Source organism: Colletes latitarsis, chromosome 11 (genome assembly GCF_051014445.1).
Source record: "Colletes latitarsis isolate SP2378_abdomen chromosome 11, iyColLati1, whole genome shotgun sequence".
Taxonomy (NCBI): Eukaryota; Metazoa; Arthropoda; class Insecta; order Hymenoptera; family Colletidae; genus Colletes; species Colletes latitarsis.
The window spans coordinates 16,867,090-16,894,813 of NC_135144.1; the positions used below are offsets into that span (position 1 = coordinate 16,867,090).

Consider the following 27,724-nt stretch of genomic DNA (forward strand, 5'->3'; position numbering starts at 1 on the left):
AAATACTTTTTATCGTAGATATTTCATAGGTGAGATTCATAAAAATGAACAAAAGGGGAAAAAAAGACAAAAAAGAAATGAGACCTGTATCAACTAAACGGTTACTTACTCAATAAATCAACGGTGTTTCTTCTGCCTATAAATCGTATTTGCGTCTCGTGTTTTGTGCATCGAGCGAGCACGGATTTTCACTTCTCTCTCTCCCTCTCGAACGAGAAAAGAATGATAGATCGTTATTTCGTTCTCGTCTTTAATACGATGTACAATTTATTGTTATTATTATCATCATCATTATTATTATCATTATTATTATTACCATTATTATTATTATTATTATTATTATTATCATCATTGTTACTATTATTGGTATCGTTATCGATACTGTACAAAGTTGGCAATAATCTTAAGAGATCCTCCGTCGTAATCTTTATTCCTTGAGGCGGGAAGAGAACGCGTGGCGAGGCAAGGCTCGGCTCGTCCGAAGAAGGAAACCAAAGAGAGGAGTGACGATTACCGCAGCAGTAGAAATATAACATGTGATCAACTGAATGTGCCCTTTCACCGTGTAACCATGCACAAAAATTAAAATTCCTCTGTGAGTATACACGTATACATAGCGGTAGACCTCCTGAAACCAAAAACCAAAAAACCGTGGATCCGACTCTGTAGAGAGAGAGAGAACAAGAGACAGAGGTTATGAACAGAGTAGGACGAACGTGAAAATAGAATCGCAGGGAGTCGGATCGGCGGCACAAAGAAACGTTCGGTCAACCAACGAGAGAGCCGAATCGGCGAATCGCTCGAAATCGGTCGAGAGATTCGCCGATTTCCCCTCCCGTTATTGCGAATCATTTTCAAAAACTCCACTGACCTACTACGAGCGAAAAAAAAAAGAAAAAAAAAATATGAAGCCAAGCGTTTTACTGTACAATTATATATTCTTTTACGTTTAACGACTTACCATTGAGTAGACGAGTAGTATATTTTACATTACCGAAATATAGTAGCGTTAATTGTCTTACCCTAATTTTATATATCGTCGAAGATACGTATCCGCAGGAATAACGATTTTAGTCAGCACTACAGTGAAGTTACTATACGTCTGTAGATAACAAAATGGTCCGCAAAGAGATTTTAAAAACCGACACGATGTTCAATGTATTTAACGATCTTCTCTCGAAAAATGAACAATATACAACAATATGTAAACGGGAGTAAAACGTTGCGCGTCCCATTCATTCGTCTCCTTCGCCCTCGTTGCACGCACAGGACAGCGAAAGGAATAAAAAAAAGATGGTCGTGCGTTTCACGACTGTTTCGTTTATTTTTTTTCTCTTTGTTTACTGCGTAGTCAAAATACAAACAAGGGAGAGAACAGAGGGGAAAATCACCGCGAGAAGCGCGACGTATCGATTATTACGTTTAAATAAATAAATGACTTGACAATAATACACACGCACACTGCGATACAGTATGTACACACAGATATATAAGCGGCCCGGGTCTCATGCTCACAGGGGCCATATATTTACGCAGAAATGGTAGTTACGATATTTTCATGCTTTTATAATCAGTTCATTTGGTTATGTCGATAGTTTTTCCTCAAAAGAAAGCAGTATAATTGATTTTTTTTTTCCGAGACGGAAACAGCATAAGACCAATTACACTGCCCCTTTTTGAATGCTACGACTTCAACGGATTCAAAAATATCACTTATTACATAAGAGAGAGAATTCTTTTAATACATTGGGGTTGTCTGAAAGGTAAGTGACACGGGCCCACTTTGGATCTTTGAGAGGTCCTGCATATAAGCGCTAGTCGAAAGCGAAACATTATTCGCGGTCTCAAAAAGCGCTGTGTCAGAGGTACAAACGTTACACGCGAATTGGACAGAGAGTCGAATCTTCGCTGTCGGTCACAGTTTGGGCACGATATAGGAGACCATCCTCGAAATCGCCGTCCCTCGGTATGTCCTCCGGTCCACGAAGAGCATGCTCGCGAATAAACGAAGTCACCAGGTTGGGATTCACGTACGACATTGTTAATCGGCATCCCCAAACTACCAGTGCCAGTGGCTAGAACGTTTATTCGGTCAATGATTTCAATATCGTTTATTGTGAGTCACTTAATTTGGCCACTTCGTATAGTTCGTGGAACAAACGCAGCGACTCATTTAGCCTCGTTTATAAGCCACTTACGCGATCCTGATTCAACAGATTGTAAGGAGTGATCACGTGCCGTCGCAGACAACCAGCAACTAGGCTTTTCAAACGTTGGACCTCCAATGGATTGGCGCATGGATGGTACAGCATCACGATCGCCCCGTGCTGTATTTTTAAAATACGGATAAATGTGTCGAAACGAATAGGACTATCTCTTAGCTCTATCGGCGATTACCTCGAGACTGTGGATCCACCTTTGCTTAGGTAAGAATTTGTACTCTCCGTAGACGGGCCACAGAGGTCTGTGCGGTCCACTGAAAACAGCATAGCCGGTATTAAAAAAAAAGGTTTACTCGATATCGAATATACTTACAAGAGCGGAATGGCGTCCTCGTACTCTATCGTCTCCTGCATGCATTTGTGCGTGGCCTGTAAACATCGAAACGTTACGATCTATGACCTCTACGACGCGCGAACTCGGGTCAATGTCAAGCGCGACACTTACGACATAATACCTCGAAATATGTTCGCAATACTTGATCGGTACCGTTTCTAGGCTCGGTACCAGTTTCTTGTCGTAGCACGTGTATTCGATCGGTGATCCATTCCAGTCCCTCGTCAAGTTAGTCTTGGAAAAATAATAGAAAAAAAAACATGTAAACATCTTTTTTTGACTGATAACTTTGATCTTATCTTTCTGAACAATACCAACACATTGTTGGGATTTTTTCTTGCGAACTCAGTGTTGCCATATTGTTCAGCATGGTTGGTGGTAAAAGTGATTGCGGGTGTATTTACCTTGGCGTCGTCACAGTTCGCCGACGGATGTCCCATGAGCACACCGTGGAGGGGCGGCAAGGGACCAGGTACGAGTTCCTCCTCGATTTTTGGAAATAATTTAGGCGGCGATGTGGGATCGGCCGGTCTGGCGGGCATCCACCGACCTTTCCAATTGTCGAACTCGTCGTCTGTGCCCCGACGATTCTCTCCATTACCGTGCACGAGTTGCCGAAGCAGTCGATCGGAACCCGCATTCCGTAGATCCTCTGTAACGTTTCGATCACAAATTACGCGCTAACTTTGCCTTTAAAGCGACACGGTGAACAAGAATTCGGGGAGCACGGCGCGCGGCGTTGCTTGTAGGTTAGGAAAGTAAACGGAGAAACGCGTCAGAAGTCGTCGCGCGACGATGACTCGAGACGATGGAAACGAGGCTCGGTTAAACTTTCGCGTAATCACCTTCGACGTAGTCGTCGCCAAGAATGTCGTCGTACGCGACACTCCGCGCGAAAAGATTGCACAGGACCAGAACGAGTATAGCGTCTGCTTTCATTTTCTGACGGAGATGACACAGTGTCGAGGAATGACTCCGTCGACGTGTTGCGCTCGCCATCTCGCGGCGACAGCAAATCCCTCTCAAATAAATCAATTGAAAGTGCGGCCATCGCACGATGGCTCGAGAGCGTCGAAACTAGAGATCCCGTCGTAGCAAATGAACACGGGATCTCGATCCGTGCAATCTTTAATATCCGGATAGTCGTGTATTTATTTCATGCACCTATGTACGCCTATAGTTATCGTTGCGATGTAGTTGGTTAATCGAATTGACAGTCTTCGATTACTGGCGACGAAAAAATTGTATACTTCATTCAGAGCCGTACGGTGCCCCCTTCGATTGCCCCGCACAGGTAATAGAAATTACCACTTCTCGTAATAAAATTTAATTGAATAATTTCACTCGGGTAAACATAACCACATATGTAACTTGCGTGGGACTCTGTTTCTGTGTAAAAATATATAAATATTATATGTATTACTATAAATATATTTATCGATCGTCGGTAGATTTATCCAAATACATATTCTGCTAGGATGAGATCATAATTAAGACGAACTTCTTTCGATGAAAGTATTTATTTGTCGAAACGATAAATGTGCATCGAATTGCAAAACATCGAAACACGGTGGTGTGCATACTAGGGGCAGGTCGATGAATTTTCCAGTGTTCGGCGTAATGTGTGCCAGGCAATTATTAACGTTTCTGAACGTTCGCGTAATTTCATTAATTACTGAAGTTCCGTAAGTGGCGAGCATCATGCTAGGCAACTTTACCGCGTGCTACGCAGGAACGACCGATCCTGTTTTCAAGAATCAATCTAAAAGCGATCGCGTTCCCCGATAGCTTTTACCAGAAGACGAGGACGTTTCCTTCGATATTTAGATAGCTGCAGATAGACCGTATCATAGGATCTCAAATTTTAGTGTCTCGTGTCCCAATTTACTCGCTGCAATCCGCATCGAGTGGCAGTGGACGGTGAATAATCGTCTGCGCACTTGCAACGCTCGAGCTTTCTAACCTCTAATCATGATTGTTATAATGTCCTTATTACGCATAAAAAAAAACTGAAAACCTACCCTCTTTTATCCACTTTTGAAGAATAGAATATTATTCATATACATGATGTTCGACCACCCTTGGGAAAAATTTTAATGGGGGATTCTAGAGGCCAAAATAAGACGAAAATCAAGAATACCAATTTGTCGATGAAGGCTTCGTTAAACAGTTATTAACGTTTAAAGTTCCGACTGTACTGAATTTTTTTCTCGAAAGTGGTTAGGATTTCGGGGGTATGTATAATGACCAAAAATGATTGTAATTGACCCCTGCAACCGAAAATAATTTTTTCAGAACGATTTGAAATTTTTTTTTTTCGCCGAAAAATTTAGGCACCTACCCCCGTCGATTTTTCTAAAAAATTTGTTTTTCATTTTTAGTAATTTTGTTTGACGCCCTACAGAAAAGTTGTCTAATACTTTTTTGTAGGTACCCACGAGCCCTACTTCAGAAAAAAGTTCAATTGAAATATATTCACAATTGTAGGAGTTATGGCTGTTTGAAAATTGGACCATTTTTATGGGGTTTTTCTCATTTTTCGGGTTCAAGGAGTAACTTTTCGAATATTTTTGTGATTTGTACATATTGTCCACCAAAATACGCGTAGTTTGCTTTTTTAAACATTAAAATCGTCCAATCCGTTCAGAAGTTATGACGTTTTAAAGATTCGCATGAAAATTCGGACAGATATTTCTGGCCAGAAATTATATTTTTGGTAAACAATTTTTTTCTCGAAAATGCGTAGGATTTCGGGGGTATGTGTAATGACCAAAAATGATTGTAATTGATCCCCGCAACCGAAAATAATTTTTTTAGAACGATTTGAAATTTTTTTTTTCCGTCGAAAAATTACACACCTTCTCGAATTTTTTTTCTAGAGAGTGGGTAGGATTTCGGGGGTATGTCTATTCACCAAAACTGATTGTAATTGACCTCCGCAACCGAAAATAATTTTTTCAGAACAATTTGAAATTTTTGAATTTAATTGTTAATAACTTTTTAACGAAGCCCCCATCAACAATTTGGTATTCTTGATTTTCGTCTTATTTTGGCCTCTAAAATCCACCATTAAAATTTTTCTCAGGGGTGGCCGAACACCCTGTATAAATACACCCATTCAAGCAACAAAATTTCTACTTTCAATTGGCGCAATGTAAGTCCGATTTTTGCCTCCGGGGACTAGTCCATTTACTCTACATGCAGCGCGATTCGTTTGATGGGGAAGTAGTAGAGAAATAAAAGAGGACACTTTAGAATGGTTGCTCTCGAGGGACAAACTCGCGTTCTTTCTCGTTTAAAGGGTGATCGACTGGCAAGCGCGTTTAGTTTGATCCCCTTGGGCTCGTTAATCCGGCGGAATTGTTATTTTTTTTTCTCGAAGATGTCTGCCATGTTGCCAGAGGTCGACGAACCGGCGCGATTCTTTTCTACCGTTTTGACAATACTTACAAGCAGTAACGCGTTTTGTCTTCGTAAAAAGAAGAAGAAAACGAACGGGGAACATTTTCAAATCGAATTTAATTTTATCGTGACTGTAAAACGAACAGGTTACAGAAGTGTTTTGCGTACTTTTGTAGAGCGACGAACGGAAAAGGGGCAGTGTTGCGTTTATCGCGATCGACTTTGTTCAGCTTTTGGAATTCAAAGAAGAGCGATAAGGTGGATTTGTCGGAAGGCAGACTGCATTTAGCAAAGTGCGTACATTGAGTGGTTGTCAATCGCTATCGGAAGAGTCGGGAAGCTGATAGCGAAAGCAGAGTGGTTTCGAGTTGATCATTGGCAACGCGTTCGATCGAAAGGCTAGCAAAGGTAAACGGATGTCCGACTGCAATGTAAACATTGTCCCGAGTGGCCATATCCGCCACCTTGCGTCGTCTATCAATTACGCTTAAAGCGTTCGACCCTCTCTGCTTCCCTATCTTTGTTATTCTTTTCAAACTTTGCCTGTGAACCAGCGATAGAACCTAATCCAACGGCATACTCATTAACCCTTTTACTGTCAACGGTCCGATACGTCGACGCGAAAACTATCACCAGGCTTTGGGTACATTTTATTCAAAAACAAAATAACAAATTGTTTAAAATAATTTCATGGAATAGATCGTGGTTACCTGTTACTATATTCGAACGAATTTGATCACAATAATTTTGATTATGTATATTTTTCTTCACTCCATCGTATCGAATGTTTTGTTACATAATATCGTTTTATTAAATTACGATTAACGAAGTACATCTATTATTCAATTAATCTGATTTATATCGATTATATTAGCATTTTAAAAGCATAATCGTACGGATAATACATGAAAATAATTTAGCTAAGAAGAAACCCATAAAAGAGGGTATTCGCGTCGATTCGAGTATACTGATTCCCGCTTTCATGTGATAAAAGTGATTTTTCAAGTGAAAAAAATTGCTAGTGATTGCTCAATAGTAGTGTGTTTAATATCACATTGATGTTATTACGACTAGAATCGAACTGGAACTTTGTACAATATCAGGAGAGTCGTGCCGCTTTGGTGAATCTAGACGTAAAGTAATCTATTTGACGATGGGTGAAACAACCAATTTTATTAGCTTCCTGTTTCAGGTATACAGGCGACCCCCACTCGAATCGGTTTTAGTTGCCAATTGTAGCGAAGGTGTTCCGGAAGTTTAGTTTCCTGCAACGCGCTGTCGTACGAGTACCGGAACTCGCTTCCTTCGCGTGCCTGTAGCACGTGAACCTATGAACAAGACAATTGTGTGAATAAAATATTCTTCTGATAACTGAAACGTTTCTTCGCCTTATAATAGAATTTAATTCCTCGACGAAATAAAATAGAAAAATTAAATTTTCATATTTGTCATTCTACATCTATGAGAAGCGTGATCAATGAATTGCTGAGGTTCTCCCGATGAAAATGAGTACAAATACGACCACATTCGGACTACTTTTAATTACGAGTAATCGATCGCTGAATCGCGCTCTACCGCCTTGTCTCTCGTTTTCAGACAGGTGTATTCTGTTATTTTATTTTACGAGAATATGAAGATAAAATAAAAAAATTAATTTTTCATATTTGTCATTCAACCTTTATGAAAGTGTAATCAATGAAATGCTCGAGTCCCCCCGATGAAAACGAGTCCAAACACGACCACATTCGGACTATTTTAAATTACAAGTGATTGAAGGTTTTTGAAAAATTTTTGGCACACAGTATAGTTAAAAATAATCCAAAGATGGTCGTGTTTGGACTCATTTTCATCGGGGGAACATTAGCAATTCATTGGTACAACCCTTGTTACTATACAATGAGAACTGTGCAAAGTTTTATTTCGCATTAAAATTACAAAACCTACAATATGTACTATTTTTAAAATTAGTAAAGGTAAAATATTACCGTATAGTTGAGTAGCTTGCAACGATGAAACTTCCTTTGATCAGTTTGCGGTTTACAATAAGACTCGCTTAGAAATCTCGGGTAATGGTCGTCGCCGAGGTCTATTATTCCCCCGTACTGCGTTTCGCAGGAACAAATCGACTGTGGACATTTCTCAAATACGATTAAAAGAAATATTTCGGAATAAAATAGTTTGAGGACAACAACGCCAATAAAATAATTACTCGAGCCCGAGTATCTTCAATAATCGCGAATTCCACCATTTTGATCGTTGTCGCGTCATCGAAACTTGAAGCTAGAAACTGTTAGAGTGTCGTTGGAAGTTCGATAAAAAAAGAAACTTCGATACGAAGAACGAAATATAAAGGTAGAACTGACTGCACACCAATACTGTTAGGTATAAGTTTGTATTTTCATGTTCGTCCCCGTGAGTTCATCAATTTTTCAGTCGAGTTTCTTAACTCGATAGTAGCGATCCAATATTGATCGGACTTAACTGAAAAACTCTCGAGGAACGTAGATTAGTAGTTAACCTTACATTCTTACGTAGAATAATAAATAGCTTGATAAAACGCGCGTCCCTATTGGAATTAAACTTTATGTTCTACTTAGTCCAGTGGTGCACAAAGTCAAGTTCATTCGGGCACCTAAAATAAAATTATTCGCTGAAGTGAAATATATGTTTATTTTGAAGAAAAGAAAACGCAAAAAAGTTGCAAGTAAAATATAAGAAACGTTAAAGATTCTCGGGTTCGAGTAAATATTGGCTCGATACTTAGAATTCTCGTTTGAATATGTTGGGTTTGTCGCGGAAATGGGAAGGTGCAGATTGCGAACTACCACGATTTTTAACACCCAGATACATTTATTCTCTATCTTAACCCTTTTAGTGCCAGGCATTTTGCGGAGTACATGCAAAGAATGCCACGGGCCGATTTGGATAAGGAATAAAATTCCGATTTCCTGGAGGAAAATTTTGCTATGTATTCTTGTGAAACTTAAAGAATATGGAATATAATGTTGTGCAGCAAAATTTTTAGTTATAAAATATGTCAATTTCGTTCCAAAACCATCATCGAGATACAAAAATATAATTTTACTACAAAAATTAAGGTGATTTTAATTTTTTATTGAATAAAAAGATTTTTATAATAAGAGAAATCAGCACCATTTACGAAAGAGATTTTGCGTTTCACTATTGATAGAATGAGAAAGAAATGGTTTTGCCACATAGCCGTGCATAGCAGTGGCACGGCCGGTGGCCAGTCCGCCACAACGCATCGGCCCGTGGCAGTTTTCGCATAAGGACTGCGGGCCGATAGATCGGTCCACTGGCACTAAAAGGGTTAATACACTATGTATTATAAACGCATGCCTCGCGTGGCTCGTAGTACGGCAAAACTGATTATCACCGCCTCGGCGCACGACAAGACCGTTTGCAGCGCCTCCTGGCGATGCTTACTGTACCCAACAGAATTGTATATTAATTATACTAAGAATATCTATTAAATAAACGTTAAAATATTTTTTATAATTTTATATTCTGTCTGAAGGGGTTAATATTACCATAAAAAGGTTTCAACCAGAAAATCAAGTTTTTGACCGAAAACCCAACTCTAACCTCTATATCTATAATTGATAATGATGAAGCATTAACGTGACGTACTCTAGTTAGTAGTCGTTTCATATGGTTCAACGGTTCACCGAACAGTTGTCTGCGGTTCCTAGGTTTGCTACTCTTCCTGAGAGACAATTCGTTATCCAAAGGTTGTTCCTGATGCTGCGGCCAACGAGACAACGTCGTTTCAGCGAGTCGGAGCTGGGAAAGTATTATCTGCACAAGCACACAGAACTGTAACGACAATTCGTACGACGAGGCAAAATTCCCGAAACGTGGTCGAAACAAAAGTACCGTTTGAGAATCACTGAGTTGAACAATTTATGTCAAAGAAGGTCGAAACATTATCATGTTTATAACTCGCGTAGCACGTTACCGATAAAAAGATATAGCCACTATTCGAATTCTGATTCTGACTAATTTTATCATCTACGACAACACCGTAACCCCATGAACGTCCCTCGAAACATTGTTGCAAACTATAAGCGTTGCATGATCAATCACCAAACCACGTTTCGAAAAGTTTACTTCTCGAGATCGACTCTTAATCGCGGACACTAGTTACTCACGCAAAAGATCAAAGTCATCATCATGTTGCTAGTGATACGCAAAGGATCTACTAAATGAGCATTAGACTGTTGGTGACGCTTATATATGAGAAATCGGTAACACGAAGGTGGAAGATGAAAATAGATTTAATAACCACCCATCTCTCCTGTCCGGATCAAAATTCAGTCTTTTTCGTTCACGTGACGAGAGAATCCATTAGCGTTATACGATCTTCGAACAGTGGTGGGTATGCGTCCGTAACGATCCTATTATTTGCCCGTAACGCCTGTCACAAATCCAAGAAAATCTATTGTCCTTGGACCATCGATATTAAAATCGTCCCTCCCTCGAATAACGTATTAAAATCACCGAGCTATTTTTCCACCATACCTGCGTTGTTTTCGTCGTAACTTAGCTATACTTGTTCCGAGTCACGCGATATTTGTATTCGCTAGTGCTTTAAAATTCTTGTTCGACCTATAGTCGACGGAATCGACCAACAATGGGGTCAATTATTGGTCAACGTAGCGCAAGAAACAATGAGAATATCGCAAGATTTCATCCTGAGAACTGTATTCGAATGTGGTCGTAGATATAGGGAAAAGTTGAAAATGTTGACCTTGACAATATATCTCAAGGTCATAGAAATCGGTGCTAAGGTCCTTGTTCCCTAAAATCGCCCTGTAATTACTTTATTTACAACAAAATTCTTGAAGCGTGAAGTTTTCGTAGGAAGTCGGCCATCTTGTATGCATCGATAATAGCAATATGGCGCCGCGGGACTCTTTACAAAAATCCGTGCGGCGTTCGGCACGTTTACGAGCCGCGGGTAATTTAATTCGGCGCTCACGCGTCGCGCGGACGCGCGTGCACGCACGCATGCACATAAACTTCGGCTTTTATGGCCGCCAGAGAATTATTTTCTGCACCAGATACGAACGAGATCGATCGCGCCGCATGCTTACGGCCACTTCTCGCGGTATATTACCTGTAAAACCAACCCCAGCCGACGTTCGTCGTTGTTTTCATATTTGTACGCGCGAATGCATTCGCTCGATCGGTCAACGAGGGTGAAAAACAACAATCGAGAAGGAAAACGCGGGCTACGAATTTTCAATGAAAAACGACCGCGTCGATGAAAAACCAAACGCAAAACGACAAGAGGATAACGCGATAATAAAAAATTGTGATTGTTTTGGTCCTTGCCTGAGCATCGGAAGAATTTATTTTTACAATTTTATTTTTAAATAGTATAATCTTGAAACTTAAAAATTTATTAATACATTAACTATAAAACATACGTTTTCGACATACGTCGGTCGAAACGGCTTCGACGTAATCTAATATCTTATAAATGAATTTGCTCGTCGTAAAATTGGTCTCTGGTAATTTTAGCATCATTAATGGAACTTTCGGAGTTTTCTGACAGCATCTTCCCTCGATGTAATACGATAATATTTTTTCGTTTCTAGTCTCCTTTCCTAGTCGTTTTCGTCTCTTCGCGAGAGTAGGGGATATTGAATATTGTGAATGATTTTATTTTGCCTCCGAACCGTGCAGCGAAAATAAACATTCTTCGTTCATAACCTAAAAATATACATTCTTTTCTTATGTAAACAAATTCTGTTACAACAAAAAGATAAATATTTAATTTCTTCTAAGATCAGTTTCATTATTTCCTCTTGTCTCGAACATATGTATCATTAAGACGATCGGAATTAAGATCCTTCCTGCGCTGTTGAAGTGAAAACAAACAGATCCCGTTACAGGTCTCCGGGGAGTCAGGTTGCGTAGATAATCGTGAGCGTATTTTTTGTGAAACGGCTCCTCTTGTACCGCCGGCGTAAACAAACGGCGAAACTTTCCGAGTCGTTCTATTTGAGCAAAAAGAATTGCTTCCAACTCGGTGGTCTGAACGAAAGTGGATTCGTCGGCGTCGAAGGCGAGATGTGGGATGACTTTTAGGATTTTAACAAACTCTTGTAATACGATAGAACAGGCATTTTATATCCGCGTAGAATATTAGTCATAGATACGCGATAGCTTCGAAAATATTATTAATTAAAGTTGCGTACATAGTGATGTATTATTAATATAGGTGTTTCATAGAAACTGCAATGGCGAACATGCTAGATAGTTTCTAAATGGGAAGTTGAGTCGAATTCGATCGCTGAACTTCCAATCTACAAGCCACGATACATTTCGCGCTGTCGTCGCTACGACCTGATATATTTATACTACTAGATATATAGTTTTAATTTACAATATCTTCAAAACTATCAAGCATCTACTAATATTTCAAGAAATTATATTCCATGACTGAAATGTTTGGCAGCATATTTTGGTTACTGCCTCGTTCTAACATCTGTTATAATAACTATTTACAAAAGCTTTTGGTTCGAGTTGAAATTGTTTTGGAAAACATACCATACGCAAGAAGGAAGAAACACATTTTCCCGGAAATGCGAGATATTACAAACAAAATTTGAATATAAATAGGTCTGTTTTGTGGCCGCCTCGGTCACTAGATTTGACGTCGTTACGTTTCTTTTTACAGGATTACGTGAAATTAGTGCTCCTAGATCGAAGAAAGATACAACGATAAAATATTTGGAAACATCGTTCTCGAAAGGTGTATTAATTCTTTGGAAGTAAACGGGCATTGTTTCGAGCATAACGTTCCTGACGTTCCTTCGTAGTTTTTCCGGAGAAAAAATAATTTTCCAAATTTTTGGTACAGTGGTCCGCTGACTTGAAGTCTCGCGGGACGGCACAGGGGCAAAGGAAGTCGGACCGCCCATTTATCTATCTCGCTCCCTTGCTCTCAGGCAGTCCACACGTGTGCGTAACTGCCGCGACGAATAGCGAGCTAGAGATCAATGTGTGCGTGGGAATACGTGTATCCCTTCTACTTCTCCCGCATTCCTTTCGCGAGACTTCAAGTCAACGGAGGACTGTACGTCTCTCGCTTTGTTTGGCCCGCCTTGTGCATATTAGTCCCTTTGTCAATGATTTGTAGGGATTCATCGTTTCTTGATACATTGATTAGGATTCGAAAGTTGAGTTACCATTTTTACGAAAAAATTGGCAACCCACGCATACGCGACGCGTAACAGCGAACGTGTTAATGGGTTTCTCGGTGGCGCGTTCGTGGACTACTCGGTGTCTTCTGGCGGCGCATGCGCACTAGCGATGTTTCACCCCCTGGCCGTAGGGTCGGTCTCTATATATTTAAAGGAAGCACGCGGAGGGCCGATACACAGTACACATTTTTCGGCGCGCGAACACGCACGCACACACCACGCTTTGAATTTGCATTCAAACGTATCCTTTCCCGATCGACGTCGCGCTACCAGCGTTTTGGACTCACGATGGCTACACGTCGTATCACTGCTTTCCCGATCTTACTGTCGATCGTGGTCGTCTGGGTGGTAGCCGTACCGGTTCAGGTAACTTTTTCGCGTTCAATTTTTCATTCGAACGCTTTCATATTTCTTTCATATTTCATATTTATACGATAAAAAAAAAATGAACGACGATTAAAAAACAAAAATATTTCCGTAAAAAAATAAAACGATCTGAACGTGGAAAAAGATTAAAGAAATTATTTATTCGATATTTTCCAAGGTGTAGCTGGCAATAAAAGAAGCCAATCATTTCTGGCACGCTACGAATAAAGTCTGATTTAATTGCGTGACACATAACTACCCTAATAGGTATACTAAACGAAAACGAAAGATCCGTTTCGGGTGAACCCTTTCGAACCATGCAAAATGCAATTGCATATTATTATCGTAAGGTTATTAACAACTCGATACTCTGTGTGCTTCATTTTATTTTTCTAGAGTGTCTAGAGAGTAAAGATAAATATAGCCACGTTTTTAAGTTAAATAGAGTTATGACAGGATTGGAACTCTCTATAAAGTTCTCATTTCCAATCACGAACTTATAAAGTTCCTTCGCGTATATGGAATACATTTTCCTACTGTTTTATCACCGATTATTACTTCGTTATTTGTCAATAACGATACCAGTTTTAATTTATATAAAAACAATAAAATTATTTAATATTCTTGGAACTAATTGATGTATCACAAAATTATACCATAAGGAAAATCAAAAATCCCTTTGCATTGTTAAGTTAGTTTATTAATATTAATTGGAAATTACAGTAACGAATAAACTTCATTAATATTTTGCATATAAATCGTTCGTTAAATATATTTATAAAAAAATACCCAACGCTGCAACGATTATAAATGTTGTAATTATGATGTTATAATTTACATTATAAAAATTACAAATATACAGAACGTCAAACAGGTTCTTATTCAAACTATGTTACTATATTCCATCCTCTTGACATTTTTCTTTTCCTGAATTTCAATTTCTCTTATTTAACTTTTCTATCTGAATTTTTATTCTCTGCTTCTGCCGTACGTCTAAAGTTAAAATGGTTGAAACTTTACTCGTTTTCCTTTTCCTGTTATTCGTAATCTCTCGGGACCAAAGCAACGATAACTCGACGAATAATAATACATGTTTTTTTCCTATGGTTTCTTAACATTTATCCACAGTCAGACTACAATTAATAGTGTTATTAAATCTGATATTATTTGTATGAAGATACTCGTGTTAACAAGAAAATAATATCATCTCTCAAAAATTATTCGAGACAGCATTTAATTAAAAACAAAATGGAGTCGATGTATTCGTTGGTTTTTGATAAAGCAGCTGTTAACAGTTCATTTGGATTAATATATAGGACATTGGTAACTAATTATTGTTATATAATGTAATCGAAACGATCGAGTAAGGACCAAGGGAACGTCCCGGAGCGGGACGCGAGGTCGCCAAGCGCAACTTGTTGCATCGACGCTATATCGTACCCCCGAACGACGAGTCGACGCTTTCGAGTTAGCACTTTTCGCTCCGTGTTTCGTGTTCCGTGTTCCGTGATCCATGTTCCGTGTAATAGAAAACACGATAACCCCTAGGTTTAACCTAGGCCGTGGCCAAACCTAACCCAAACGTTCTCGTTTTCAATATGGCGTGTCGACCTTTCGACGTTTGGACGTTGCATTTCTTTTTCTTTCGACAGATGGCATACATGGTGTAAGAAACTTTCTAGAGTAATTCTATCAGATTACGTACTAAGTCCATTCGCGTTTCTTTAAAAGAATATTAAATATTATTTCATCGATAATGCTATTACAAAAAAAAAAAATTCCGAAAAAGAAAGATAAGACCTTGTTTTTTTTTAATGAATCGATGCATGTGCAGTACCAAATACAAATGTCACGTGATTCGAGCAAGCGAATAGCAAATATGGCGGCCATGATAATTGAATCGTGGCGTTCAGCGAGCGCCAGTGGAAATCGAGCGTAATAATTTGTCGTGAAAGAAGTCCTTCGCGGTTGGGAATTATGTCGCGGGTGCACTGTTGTATGGATTATTTCGTTATCGTTTATCTGGCCAGCGTGGCGTATCTGATGCAGCACGAAACCTCTCGCGGAAAGTGCTCGCGTTTCGACTTTGTTTGCTTCTTCCTCTGGGGAGCAGTCGTAGAACGAGATAACGGTAATGGAGTAAATTTTTCTCTTCCCGATGACAAGAAACGCGAGTCGAGAACGAAACCGTCGCGTACGATCTCGTCGGTGGACGTTCCACGTACGAGGAGAACTTCGCGGAAAACGAGAACTTTTCCAATGCATACTGATCGAGATTCGAAAGTGCACGCGCACACACGAGTGGTGGACTCTGGAAACTATCAAACGTACGATATTATTGACTTCTACCGTAATTATTTGCCGTATTTTAGCCGATTATATTTTCTTTAAAATGATTGAAATTAATGTTGCACTGTTTTTTGGAGGTTTATAACTCACGTTCGTGGCGTTATCCCGATTGAAATGAGCCCAAACACAACTATATTCGGACCATTTTAGGCGAAATTTGAAAATTGAAAAAATTTTTAAAATTTTAAATCGAGTTCGTGGCGTTATCCCGATTACAATGAGTCCAAACACGACTATATTCGGAATATTTATAATTCGGCAAAATTTGAAAATTCAAAAAATTTTGCCCAATTAAAAATATCCCGAATATAGTCGTGTTTGGACTTATTTTAATCGAGAAGAGTTAACCAAACCGTTTATTACACTTTCGGTGAAGATACAACGACAAATATAAAAATTTCTAATTTCGAACCCATCGCTGCTTTTGTTGAATATCCAAGAGGTGTCCTTAACAGGACGATTTCAAGTCGATTCTTTCGGTTATCTAACCTTCGTAGCACGTAGAGAGTCCATCAAAGAAAGAGCAACCGAAGCGGAAATCAATCTTATTTGGTTTACACGATTTTGCTAGCGAACGAGCAAAAACCAACAACGTGGTTATTTTTTAAAGAATGTACGAAGGTCACGTACGGTGATCGTGTAGAGCTTGTTATCGGTTACGTGCTTGGACGCGGGCGCGTGCGTGCGTCTGACACGAAGTTGATGAAAATTTTGAAATTGAGAGAAACGGGACGAGGCACGTTGTATCCATGAAGCGACGGTTAACCTGACCAAATCCCTCGGACGTACGAAACTTTTCGACTCTGGACAGGTACGAGTATTTGTAATTGGAAAGTGCGGTCACGATTCCCTAGTCGACAGCTAATAGGGTTCGCGGAGCTTTCAGAAACTAGTAGAATTCATCGACGTTACAGATTTAACATTAGAAACCACTGTACACGGAATATTAGAACTGGGTACAGTCGAAACAAATTTAGATATTTAAATATTAACATTGGAATTGCAAAACCCGTCAAAATTACGGCGTTCTGATCTTTTACTTTAAAATATTAAATTTCAATTGGTATCGTTGGGTCACAGGCGACCCACAACTGCCTCAATTGTTTCGTTTATCTGTTATTTATTTGTAAGATTTAATAACTTTTAAGGGGATGATCTAACTGTTTTTAATCTCCGTGTAAATGTTATCGATAGATAGACGAGATTTTCCCGGTGAAAATGAGTACAAACACGGTCCGTTTTTAATTATGCATTTTTCGAATCATTTTTGAAAATGGTCAATTACGTTTAACTTAAAATAGTTCGAATGTAGTCGTGTTTGTACTTGAATTTATCGGGAGAAACTCGCTAATTTATTAATAATACGCTCTTCAGGAAATATAACAATTTTTATTTTTATTACGGTACCACTCGTTAGACGTTTTATCATTTTACCTTAAATCGGACTAAGAATCATCGCTTAGAAACGAAAATTACTGTACTCCTTCCTTTAATAACACGTGTTTTGTATTTCTTATCGTATTGTATACCCATACTCGTTTTGTATACCCTTAAGGATTATTATTATCCCAAGCCAATAATAAGTACGTATTGATCTGTTTATAGACCAGTGCTGGTAGGTTTAGGTGCTTGTGTGCAGTTGCAAAACATTTCTCTCTTTTTATGCACAACCTCATATTCTATCATTGCAGTTTTTTTTTTTATTTGAATTTGTATCTTTGCTGTTTGTACCATTGCATACATACTTCGTTACGTAGACCTTCTACCTGCATCCCCTTTGTAAACATTGGAAATACCAGAAACTGATTTCCAATTATAAACAGGCTTAAAGGTAGACCGTGCGCGTAAGGCAATACGTGCGTTTTGTAATATACAGACTCAAAGATCAAACATCACTCGAACTAACAGGTTTCTGGGAAAATAATAAAATACTTTTTTTTTCATGCCAATTAAAAATATTTCGATTTTAAATGGACGAGTCAGTTTGAAATACTTAGCATTCGAGATAATATTTTAAATAATCGGTTCGATATAATAATAAATAGCAATAACGTTTTCAGTTGCAGGCCGGTGCAAACGCTCTGCGACGCGATATGTACGGACCAGCTACAACAGAATTCCTTGGCGGACAACTCGATGATCACGGTGAGCTTTACGTTACTCTACTATTCGTTTTCTGCTCTTTGTGCATGTTTAAGCGACTTTGTCGTGATCAGATTTAACCACATTTACGATTGTTGACCGACAGCTATTTTGGCGGGAACGCGATCGTTGCTCGACGCTAATCGATAACATTGTTTACGTCCTGCTTTTGTGCATTTTCGTCCAACAAGTGAAATACCGTAAATTTAACACCGATATCTGAATGAGCTTTTGCACAGTGGAAGCATTTATTATATCGAAGCAACTGTTGCCTTTGAAAGAAGTTGCTTGTGTTGTGGTATCGAACCGTACGATACAGTACAACCGTTCGATACAGTGGTACCAACACTTCAGCATTAAATATGTTGTAAACTATTAGCCAGTTGCACCTAAAACCATGCACCGAAAACTTACCGCCAGCTTCGGCGAGAGAAACCCTCTCACTGTACAAAAACTCACTTGTAAATATTTGCATTACGTTATTTTCCTTGTAAGTTAACATATCGTTTATGGAGGATCTATGGTGCCACAATTGGACCACTGATCTCTCCACGCATTCGTGTATGTATACGTATATATATTGAGAAAACTAAATTCTTGCCTTTTGAGGAAAACACGGAATGTCAAAACGCACTTTTAACATTCTCTGGCCAAGCTCCTAGTTGTCCAACTTGTGTCACATTTCATAGAAACAACAACCGATTTCCTACAATTTGTAGTTTCGTAGTTTGTCAAGAAGGTCGCTGTAGCCCTAATGAAACACGCCATCTAGCGTTTCAGTCGCGTAGCAACTACGAGCTTAACCAAAAAGGACACGTTCAATTTTTTCTCAAACGACAGGAATTACTGGTCTCATGCGTGATAATTCGTGATCGTCCCCTGTGTGCGTATTTTGTGATCGTCAAAGTCAGAGTGATGCTATCGATGGCTCGACACGAGTATTCGTCCGTCGCTTCTCGTCGCCAGCCTCGTCTCGGATGCTTCTCGTTTCGTCCTCGAAGAAATCGAAGGAAGGTGGTGACGCGGTTTCCAGTAAACTATTCAGTGAAAACGCTCGATAATTCTAGGTCCGAGCAAACAGAAGATCCTCGAAGATCAGGATTGGGATCGAACGCGATTCAATGGCGACAGGCCGTCAAAAGGTTCGAGTTCAGAGACGAAAGACGTCTCGAAAGATCGAACGCGATACTATCAGTCCATGGAGAAGCTAGGCGACGTGGTTGAGGATCGCCTCGAACGAAATCTCGACCAGATCGGTGGCGGTAATCTGTTGAGGAGAGGACTGCACGAACGAGAGTACGATTATACAAGGTGGTTGGGGCCCCGAGGTAATCTCGATCAGATCGGTGGAGGAAATTTGCTGCGCGAGGTAGACGATCGCGTCGGTCGAAACTTAGATCAGATCGGCGGAGGAAACCTGGTGCGCGGCTTGAACGACGTGGTAACCGCCGCCGACAATCTTCGGAGGAACCTGGATCAGATAGGCGGTGGGAATCTGGTCCGCGAGTTGGCCCAGAAGCTGGTCGTTCGCGACCTAGAGTCGCGTCCACAGGACGCCAACGCGTAGACGCCACGACGCGAGAACGTAGCGTCCGCGAGTGTCGCCGACGGTAGAATTATACAGTGTTCACGTTTGTATCGAGCTTAGGAGCAACGAATAAAATTAGTCCGATCTCGGTATTGTTGGTTCTTTCCTGTACCTTTTGCATGTTATTGACAGATCATTCTCGGATGGTATCATTAGGTAAGGACATGTAAGATTCGATTGTACGAGCAATCGAGATTCCCCTATAACAATCTTGTATCTGATATGTTCAAATTATTTTCATTCCTATTTGTTTTTAATTATTTTAATACAGAGAGGAACGATACTTGACAAACTTTTAACAAATACCCGCTATAAATAAGTAGTTTACAGGAAATGACGGAGTCGCTCAAAAAGAAGTGAGGTTATAGTATCTGAAAGGGCACTAGACGTTTAACACGTACGCTGCCACCATTAAATTAAAATGCTGTCTACCATGTATCACGTTCTATTTGTAGTAATCTTATAGAGTTTAGTGCATACTTTTAATTACGCACAAATATATTACATTCGATAGGTCAACCGAGTATTTTAAATATGGTAACCCCACGTAATGTGACAATGGTCGACGCGTGGCAGCGAACGTGTTAAATTTTTTTGGATTTCGTTCAAGATGCGGCCGATCCGCGGAACTCGCTAGGTGGTCGACGAATCGACTTCGACTTCCCATACGAAACAACGTTCGAGCGCATCCACGGACTTTCGACAGGCAGGTGAGGGACATTTCTCGGCAATTTTATCGACGCCTCTTTCAATCGCGTTGAAAATAAACCACCCTAGGGAATTTAGTAATAAACTCCTAACCCAGTATGTTTGAAGAGGTATCCGAGTGACGTATCTACGTTAACGAACATAATGATGTACTTGAAATTTAATGGTAGAGACGATCTTATCGGAGTCTGTCTAATGGCGAATATACAGGGTGTACGGCTACTCCTGGGAAAAATTTTAATGGGGGATTCTAGAGGCCAAAATAAGACGAAAATCAAGAATACCAATTTGTTGATGAAGGCTTCGTTAAACAGTTATTAACGTTTAAAGTTCCAACCGTACTGAATTTTTTTCTTGAAAATACACAAGATTTCGGGGGTATGTCTATTCACCAAAATTGAGTGTAATTGACCCCCGGAACTAAAAATAATTTTTTTAGAACGATTTGAAATTTTTTAATTTCATCGAAAAATTTATCCACTTATTGAATTTTTTTCTCGAAACTGGTTAGGATTTCGAGGGTATGGCTATTCACCAAAAATGATTGTAATTGACCCCCGCAACCGAAAATAATTTTTTCAGAACAATTTGAAATTTTTGAATTTAATTGTTAATAACTTTTTAACGAAGCCCCCATCAACAATTTGGTATTCTTGATTTTCGTCTTATTTTGGCCTCTAAAATCCCCCATTAAAATTTTTCCCAGGGGTGGCCGAACACCCTGTATAAATACACCCATTCAAGCAACAAAATTTCTACTTTCAATTGGCGCAATGTAAGTCCGATTTTTGCCTCCGGGGACTAGTCCATTTACTCTACATGCAGCGCGATTCGTTTGATGGGGAAGTAGAAACTGAGTAGGATTTTGGACGTATGTCTGTTGACCAAAAATGCTTGCAATTGACTCCTGCAACTAAAAATAATTTTTCCAAGACGATTCGAAAGTCTTTTTTTTCACCCAAAACTTTCAGCCCTTACTCGAATTTTTTTCTCTAAAGTGGATAGGATTTCGGGGGTATGTCTATTCACCAAAAATGATTGTAATTGACCCCCGCAACCGAAAATAATTTTTCCAGAACGATTTGAAATTTTTGAATTTAATTGTTAATATCTTTTTAACGAAGCCTCCATCAATAAATTAGTATTCTTGATTTTGGTCTTATTTTGGCCTCTAGAATATTCTATTAAAATTTTTCCCATGGGTGGCCAAACACCCTGTATGATTATTTTACTGTTTTTCTGGCCTTGATCCAACCACTAATCCCTCACGATCCATGAAAGTTGGTCAGTTTCGTTCTTATTTGATCGCAGCAGACGACTAGGCGGCCCCATGGCGAATGGACGAATGAGAAACGCGAACGAGATCCATCAGGCGGCGCTCGATAGATTCGCCAAACGGAATATAGACGAGATCGATCGGACGCCCTTTGACAATTTCTTCAAACGAAACTTTGACGAAATAGATCGCGACGGATGGATTGGATTCGTAAAGAGGCTGGATGATTATTTGGCAATGAGGAAGTCTGGCCTTGAACGAGCAGGCTAAGATGAAGTCGACCATGCCAGGATTGCGACGGGGAACGACACTGGACACGGACGAGCATTGTTAAGTGTTCCTCTAACTCTGTCTCTCTTTTCCATTCTGTTTCATGATCGACACAGAGATATTCGAGGCACTTAAGACTACTTTCGAAGCTACCACTAACTAGCGATGGGATCGAGTTCGATGCAGTATCTCCCGCTTTCGAGTGACAATTTTTATCCCGGATACAAGTAACGAAATCATCTCTTCCACTGTTTAAGTTTAGCACATTATGCAATGAAATGCACATTATATGATGAAATAATGCTCGCTTTCAAATGTAAATTTTTTTACCTCTGATACAAGCAATGAAAGCGCCTTTCCCATTGTCTATGTGTATATAGCGCTAGCCACCCAGCGATCGTGAGCATAAACTCGTTTGTAGAGTGTCGAAAATAATTGACTGCGTTTAGCGATTAATAGCTGCACATATCAAAAATATCCAAGACCTAATTGTTTTTAATTTCTCTGGATGGTGTATATAACGTACATTGTCGTGTTTCTAAAAAGTGTGTCTTGATAGCAGGTGGCATATTCAAATAAATTTTACAGTTACTTCATTCAAAATAACGAATAAAAATTCACCCCGTTATTTAAGCAGAACATCAAAAAGTGTTTTAAATAAAGTTGCACCTATTTGCATTTTATAAAATTTTTTTCAACATTCCCAATTTTTGTTCTTCAGAAACGAAGATGTCTGTAAACGATATTCATAATTGAAATATCCGTGGCTGTTAATTTATCACCGTGGCGTACAGAAAAATTAAGAAACCGACTTATTGAATATTTTTGTAGATATAGTTATCGTTGAAACGAGTAAATTATTTTAATGTCTCAAAATACGTGTACAAGGTTCGAATATGGTAGACCAAAATTTGAACGCGTTTATAAGACGCTCGATTCCATCACTACCGCCGACATCTTCGTTGTTTCTATTGTTTGTTCTCGTTTCCAGCCAAATCCTCGCCGCAACCTGTGTATCAGCAACATTCCTTGTGTGATAATAAACGATTTGGCAAACCAATTTCGTCCGTGTATATATTCTTGGTTACAATAATTCTCAACTGTACTTAACGCTTGGCCCCAAAAATTCAAAATAAAAAAATTGCCTGAAACAACTGGAATACAAGTAAATTAAGTAGAATGGATTCAAAGCTATCAATTTCACTGGTCCACGATTTTCCAATTCAATTCAATCCCTGACTTTTTCATGGAAATTTTGTTGAGATGTCGCGTTAATGGCAACTACTATTCGCGTTTCGAATTGTCTCTTGCGCTGACTGGTCGATCCAGCTCTCCGAGGAGCCGTACTTCCGGTGTAATCGGAGTTCGAGCTCGATCGTTGAGCGTTTTTTTCGCGACAGAAGCGACTTCCCGTGGACCGTAAGCCGAAAATTTCGACACGGGATTCCGATGAGCAGAGTCTCGAATAGAGCGACGATGAACGTCAATTGCTGCTGGACCAACCCCATCTGTTGGCCGCGCGCGATCCTGTTCCTGGCTTTCATTTTTCTTGCTCTCGACTGCCGCGACAATTTTTCTAATCTCTTCGTTCACGTCCACGGGTGTCTCTATCATGGCGTTCTCGCGATTTCGCTCCATGCGCACCAACTGACCAATAACGAAAACTCGAAATGTCCCTAGGCGCACAGTTTAGGAATTGGGAAACTAAGAAACTATACTTCGATCACGTTTTCCTCGAGCGTCGCAAATCTACCTAGCACCGCGGCCAGCCTCGTGCTCTGCGTCGTCAATCGGTCGGTAACTCGCAGCTCTTCTCCGACGTCTTCCTTGATCTATAACAATATAAATTTCGAAAACAACAAAACGATGACTTAAACCCCTATTATTTACCAGACGTGGAATGGCAATGTCGGACATACCTCTTCCATTCCCTTGGTCACTTGATCGCCGATGTACTGCAAGTTGTCGCGGGCTCGACGAACCTGTTGACACACGGAAAAGATCGTACGACCAAGTGAATCGATCGAGATACCGCGGGTAGTCGATCGCTGATTCGAGTATACGTTACGATCGAGGTAAATTCGGCCATCTCTGCCATGATCTTGCGTCGCAATCTCACAGCTGCTAAAAACTAAACGCCCTAGGTTACTATTTCCCTTCCACTTTACTTTTACGTGAAATGGAAAAAGGACCTTATTCGAAATCGTGGAAAACAGCCCTTCCTCTATTTCGAATAAAATTCTTTTCGCGTATTGGCTTACGCGTTGGCAGACGTAGCAAAAGATGGCTATGTTTCCGAGCATCGGGATCGCGCTGCCTAAAAGTTGATACATTAAATGCATTGTTCGTGTCGGATGGTGCAACGGGGTTCGACGATGGCGATGATTCGACTGTGGGCTGCAGATCGTTCAATCTCCAAACAATTCGAGGATTTTATATTCTCCTGTCATCGTAGCTCGACATTTTTCGAGACCTACCTGAACATTACCGCAGAGATGCCAGACGGAGCACCGGGGACACCTCATTCCACTATCTCACACTATGCCAGATCACGCGTACATGAGCTCGTGGAGTTTCGGAGAATTACCTTAGGTAGGAATCGCGATTGTAAAAGAAATACAATAAACATTCCAAGCTACCGATTTTCTTTTGATGCTATGCGAAACACATACGAGGTATACGAGTAGACCTTTCACCTTATAGACTTTGGTGACCCGATCTGACTGCCATATCGAGTTATTTTTTAAATAAATAAAGATTTTTGGTGTAGTTGTCAATGAGGTACATCCTAACGTATTTTAATAATCTTGAAATCTTTAAATAATCTTAATCAATTGGTTACTCTAATGAAATTAATCGATCGATGTCCAATGATGGACCGTACAGCTTTCATTCCGTTAAAAAATAATAAAATTTCTGTAATTTCATTTTCTGTCTCGCTTCTTCTCGTGTTCATTTCTAAATCTGTTGAAAACGTTGCGAGTGACACGGAAATGGTAATGGGGCTCTAGAGCCCCAGAAAAATGGGCCGAAAAAATACATTAGGTGAAAGATCTACTCGTATACCTCGTCTGTGGTTATACGTTGTCAGAAGTATCAGCAGTGGTCAGCAATAGTCAGCGGAGGCCTGTAGAAAAATTCAAAAGTACATGAGACAAAAGTACAGCTCCGTCTGGCATCTCTACGTTACCGATAAAACATATCGAACTGGGATTCGATATTTTAATTAATTCGATTCTAGTAATTTCGATTTAAAACAAATTCCAAAATCGATATTTCCCCTTGAATCGAACGTCCGTTGAAACAAATGAGAGGTCGAGTCTAATGGAGAAGGGTGGAAAAGATTTAAAAGAAGCGGCAGAAACAAGTCGTCGCGACGCCCCGGCGTCTGTTTTGGCGTGGGTGGCGCCGTACCAGCAGTGATTTCGCGCACGACCGTTTTGAGTGCAGCGCTAACCACTCTGCGACTATTCCGCCCGTAGTATTGGCAAAAATATGCAAAAATATGAGAAACTCGAAAAAATAGGAGAAGGTGAGTGCCTCGAATCTTCCGATCGTCATTTTTCGTCCGAGTTCGAACAGCGTTTTGGCGCGATTTCACGTTCGGAAAACCGACACCGGTGTTCGTACGACGAACGTTCTTTTGACAGCTACGATGGATGTACGTAGTTATCGTCGAAAATAGGAAAATTTATTATAGAATTAACTTTTCAGGCACTTATGGAACCGTTTTCAAAGCCAAGAACCGCGAGACTCACGAAATCGTCGCCTTGAAAAGAGTACGATTGGATGATGACGACGAAGTAAGTTTACATAAGTCCTCGACGTAATGCATGGAGAATGAAATACCTTCCTTCGGACTTCGTAGAACACCATAGCAATCCCAATTACTTAATTCTATGGTATGCAGGGTGTACCGTCCTCCGCTCTTAGAGAGATTTGTCTACTAAAGGAGCTGAAACACAAAAATATAGTCAGGTTGTACGACGTGTTGCACAGTGACAAGAAACTGATATTGGTCTTCGAACACTGTGATCAGGATTTAAAAAAATATTTCGACAGTTTAAACGGGGAAATCGATTTGGACGTCGTAAAAACTTTCTTGTAAGAAGCAGTGCCTGTTACTGGCAATTTCAATACTAGACAATGTAATAATAACTGTACCATTTTTATACGTTTCAGATACCAATTACTGCGTGGATTGGCGTTTTGTCATAGCAGAAATGTGTTGCACAGGGATCTGAAGCCACAGAATTTGTTAATTAACAAGGTACAGGTTTATGCAATCCACCCATTCAGCAAGGAGGTATTACTAGCATTAAAGACCTGTCCCGAACTTACTTCTAGAACAGGGAGTTGAAATTGGCTGACTTTGGACTAGCAAGGGCCTTTGGAATTCCTGTGAAATGTTATTCTGCGGAAGTTGTGACGCTATGGTACCGTCCTCCAGATGTTCTGTTTGGAGCAAAATTATACACAACGTCCATCGACATGTGGAGTGCCGGATGTATATTTGCTGGTAAGTAGTCATAAGAGATTCAAGTTAAGAAAATTTTTATTTCTTCGCTCTTTTAAACATCGTTGAGTTATTAAGATCCAAAACGACTAAGGACTTGTGCCGTAAGACATATTTATAACAACATACGCGTTGACGTCGATTTATGTTATCGACGAGCCGTGCACGAATCGAACAGAATAGCTACACCGTCGAAGCACGTATTTCTAAGGATAACGAAGACGATATCGACAAGTTATGTGAATTAATGAAATTAATATTTGTCTTCGCGTGTAAACATGCGACCATTAATAGAAAAAGAATTATTTCGAAGGCAAACTTTGTTAGGTCAACCTTTTCGACGAGAGTTCAATGGCAATTTATTTTCATAACTACCGATGGCTCTTAATAGCTATTGAAGAGTTTGTGTTCTGAACGTATATCAATACATGCGCTTCGACGTTCACGCGCAGAACTGGCGAACGCCGGCAGACCGCTGTTTCCTGGTTCTGACGTGGACGATCAACTGAAGCAAATATTCAAGATGCTGGGCACACCAACCGAAGCGACATGGCCAGATTTCACGACTCTTCCCGACTACAAGCCCTTCCCAATGTACCCTCCTGGCTTCAGCCAAGGATTGGCTCAAGTTACGCCGAAACTCAATTCCAGAGGCAGAGATTTACTGCAGGTAACGAATCTGCGCATGGATTTAGCCTGAATGCACTGATCTGTATATACTGGACGAGGTGTAAGCCTGGAACTTTCGTGACGTTCCGGGGGCTGCCCTTTTTTAGAGTACAGTTCCCATTCGAACGGTGCATGCGGTTCGTTCTATAAAATGGTAACCTCTGCATCGTCACGGAGTCTCGTTAGACTTAAAAGCCTCGTATAGAGATCAATGACGACCATGAGAATTAAAAGTATTAGTTCACTGGTACTTTCAGAGATTGTTAGTGTGTAATCCGGCGCTACGATTGTCGGCGGACGAAGCAATGGCGCATCCCTACTTCAACGATTTGAACCCTGCCATCAAAAACGATCGTTGTCAGTAGCAAATTCCGGTTAGCTTAGCCCGATGATCGAATACGCGTACAGAGTACGGATGGCGACAGCGACCAAAATCACACCGATGAAGATCGTTTGTTAATATATACATATTACTATTATATACGTGTGTTTCGCATTCAGTGCCGTCGACGACGATGCGAAATAAACACCGACGAGTCCTGTTTTCTAAGAATGTCCAAGAGAAATCAATAAATTGTCAATTTTATCAGTGACGGTAAGTCTGTAACGTACGAAAAGCTATTCTCTCTAAAACATTCGAGAACGAG

The 27,724-nt window shown here is 40.0% G+C and overlaps 5 protein-coding genes across 10 annotated transcripts; 2 read left to right on the top strand and 3 right to left on the bottom strand.

Moving 5' to 3' along the window:
- Nucleotides 1-1,300: 1,300 nt before the first annotated feature.
- LOC143348013 (uncharacterized) lies at nt 1,301-3,635 on the bottom strand. The gene is made up of 7 exons (XM_076777752.1): nt 3,402-3,635; nt 2,961-3,208; nt 2,668-2,790; nt 2,536-2,591; nt 2,398-2,476; nt 2,199-2,327; nt 1,301-2,075 (listed from the first exon to the last, which is right to left on the bottom strand). The coding sequence occupies exons 1-7, from the start codon at nt 3,553-3,555 to the stop codon at nt 1,875-1,877; spliced, it is 990 nt and encodes a 329-aa protein (XP_076633867.1). The 5' UTR covers nt 3,556-3,635; the 3' UTR covers nt 1,301-1,874.
- A 3,227-nt stretch (nt 3,636-6,862) lies between these two features.
- On the bottom strand, nt 6,863-11,139 carry LOC143348340 (prothoracicotropic hormone-like). Its single transcript, XM_076778429.1, has 4 exons — nt 11,099-11,139; nt 9,610-9,868; nt 7,944-8,084; nt 6,863-7,286 (listed from the first exon to the last, which is right to left on the bottom strand). Exons 1-4 carry the CDS (start codon nt 11,137-11,139, stop codon nt 7,134-7,136), a joined length of 594 nt encoding a protein of 197 aa, XP_076634544.1. The 3' UTR covers nt 6,863-7,133.
- A 2,151-nt stretch (nt 11,140-13,290) lies between these two features.
- LOC143348016 (uncharacterized) lies at nt 13,291-22,912 on the top strand. Of its 3 annotated transcripts, XM_076777760.1 has the most exons (4): nt 13,291-13,559; nt 17,969-18,053; nt 20,249-20,348; nt 21,658-22,912. In XM_076777760.1, exons 1-4 carry the CDS (start codon nt 13,482-13,484, stop codon nt 21,890-21,892), a joined length of 498 nt encoding a protein of 165 aa, XP_076633875.1. In that variant the 5' UTR covers nt 13,291-13,481; the 3' UTR covers nt 21,893-22,912. The 3 variants fall into 3 exon arrangements, with proteins under 3 accessions (XP_076633875.1, XP_076633874.1, XP_076633876.1); XM_076777759.1 differs by lacking the exons at nt 20,249-20,348; nt 21,658-22,912 and adding an exon at nt 19,118-19,726; XM_076777761.1 differs by lacking the exons at nt 13,291-13,559; nt 20,249-20,348; nt 21,658-22,912 and adding exons at nt 15,807-15,886; nt 19,118-19,726.
- An 18-nt stretch (nt 22,913-22,930) lies between these two features.
- On the bottom strand, nt 22,931-24,354 carry LOC143348014 (uncharacterized). Of its 3 annotated transcripts, XM_076777754.1 has the most exons (5): nt 24,154-24,354; nt 23,961-24,023; nt 23,812-23,874; nt 23,611-23,724; nt 22,931-23,539 (listed from the first exon to the last, which is right to left on the bottom strand). In XM_076777754.1, the coding sequence occupies exons 1-5, from the start codon at nt 24,232-24,234 to the stop codon at nt 23,177-23,179; spliced, it is 684 nt and encodes a 227-aa protein (XP_076633869.1). In that variant the 5' UTR covers nt 24,235-24,354; the 3' UTR covers nt 22,931-23,176. The 3 variants fall into 3 exon arrangements, with proteins under 3 accessions (XP_076633869.1, XP_076633870.1, XP_076633868.1); XM_076777755.1 differs by lacking the exon at nt 24,154-24,354 and having other exon boundaries at nt 23,961-24,120; XM_076777753.1 differs by having other exon boundaries at nt 23,812-24,354.
- Nucleotides 24,355-25,222: 868 nt separating this feature from the next.
- Cdk5 (cyclin-dependent kinase 5) lies at nt 25,223-27,691 on the top strand. 2 transcript variants are annotated; one of them, XM_076777096.1, is made up of 7 exons: nt 25,223-25,424; nt 25,607-25,695; nt 25,803-25,996; nt 26,075-26,162; nt 26,240-26,411; nt 26,861-27,078; nt 27,335-27,691. In XM_076777096.1, exons 1-7 carry the CDS (start codon nt 25,388-25,390, stop codon nt 27,440-27,442), a joined length of 906 nt encoding a protein of 301 aa, XP_076633211.1. In that variant the 5' UTR covers nt 25,223-25,387; the 3' UTR covers nt 27,443-27,691. The 2 variants fall into 2 exon arrangements, with proteins under 2 accessions (XP_076633211.1, XP_076633212.1); XM_076777097.1 differs by lacking the exon at nt 25,223-25,424 and having other exon boundaries at nt 25,609-25,695; nt 25,761-25,996.
- Nucleotides 27,692-27,724: the final 33 nt, after the last annotated feature.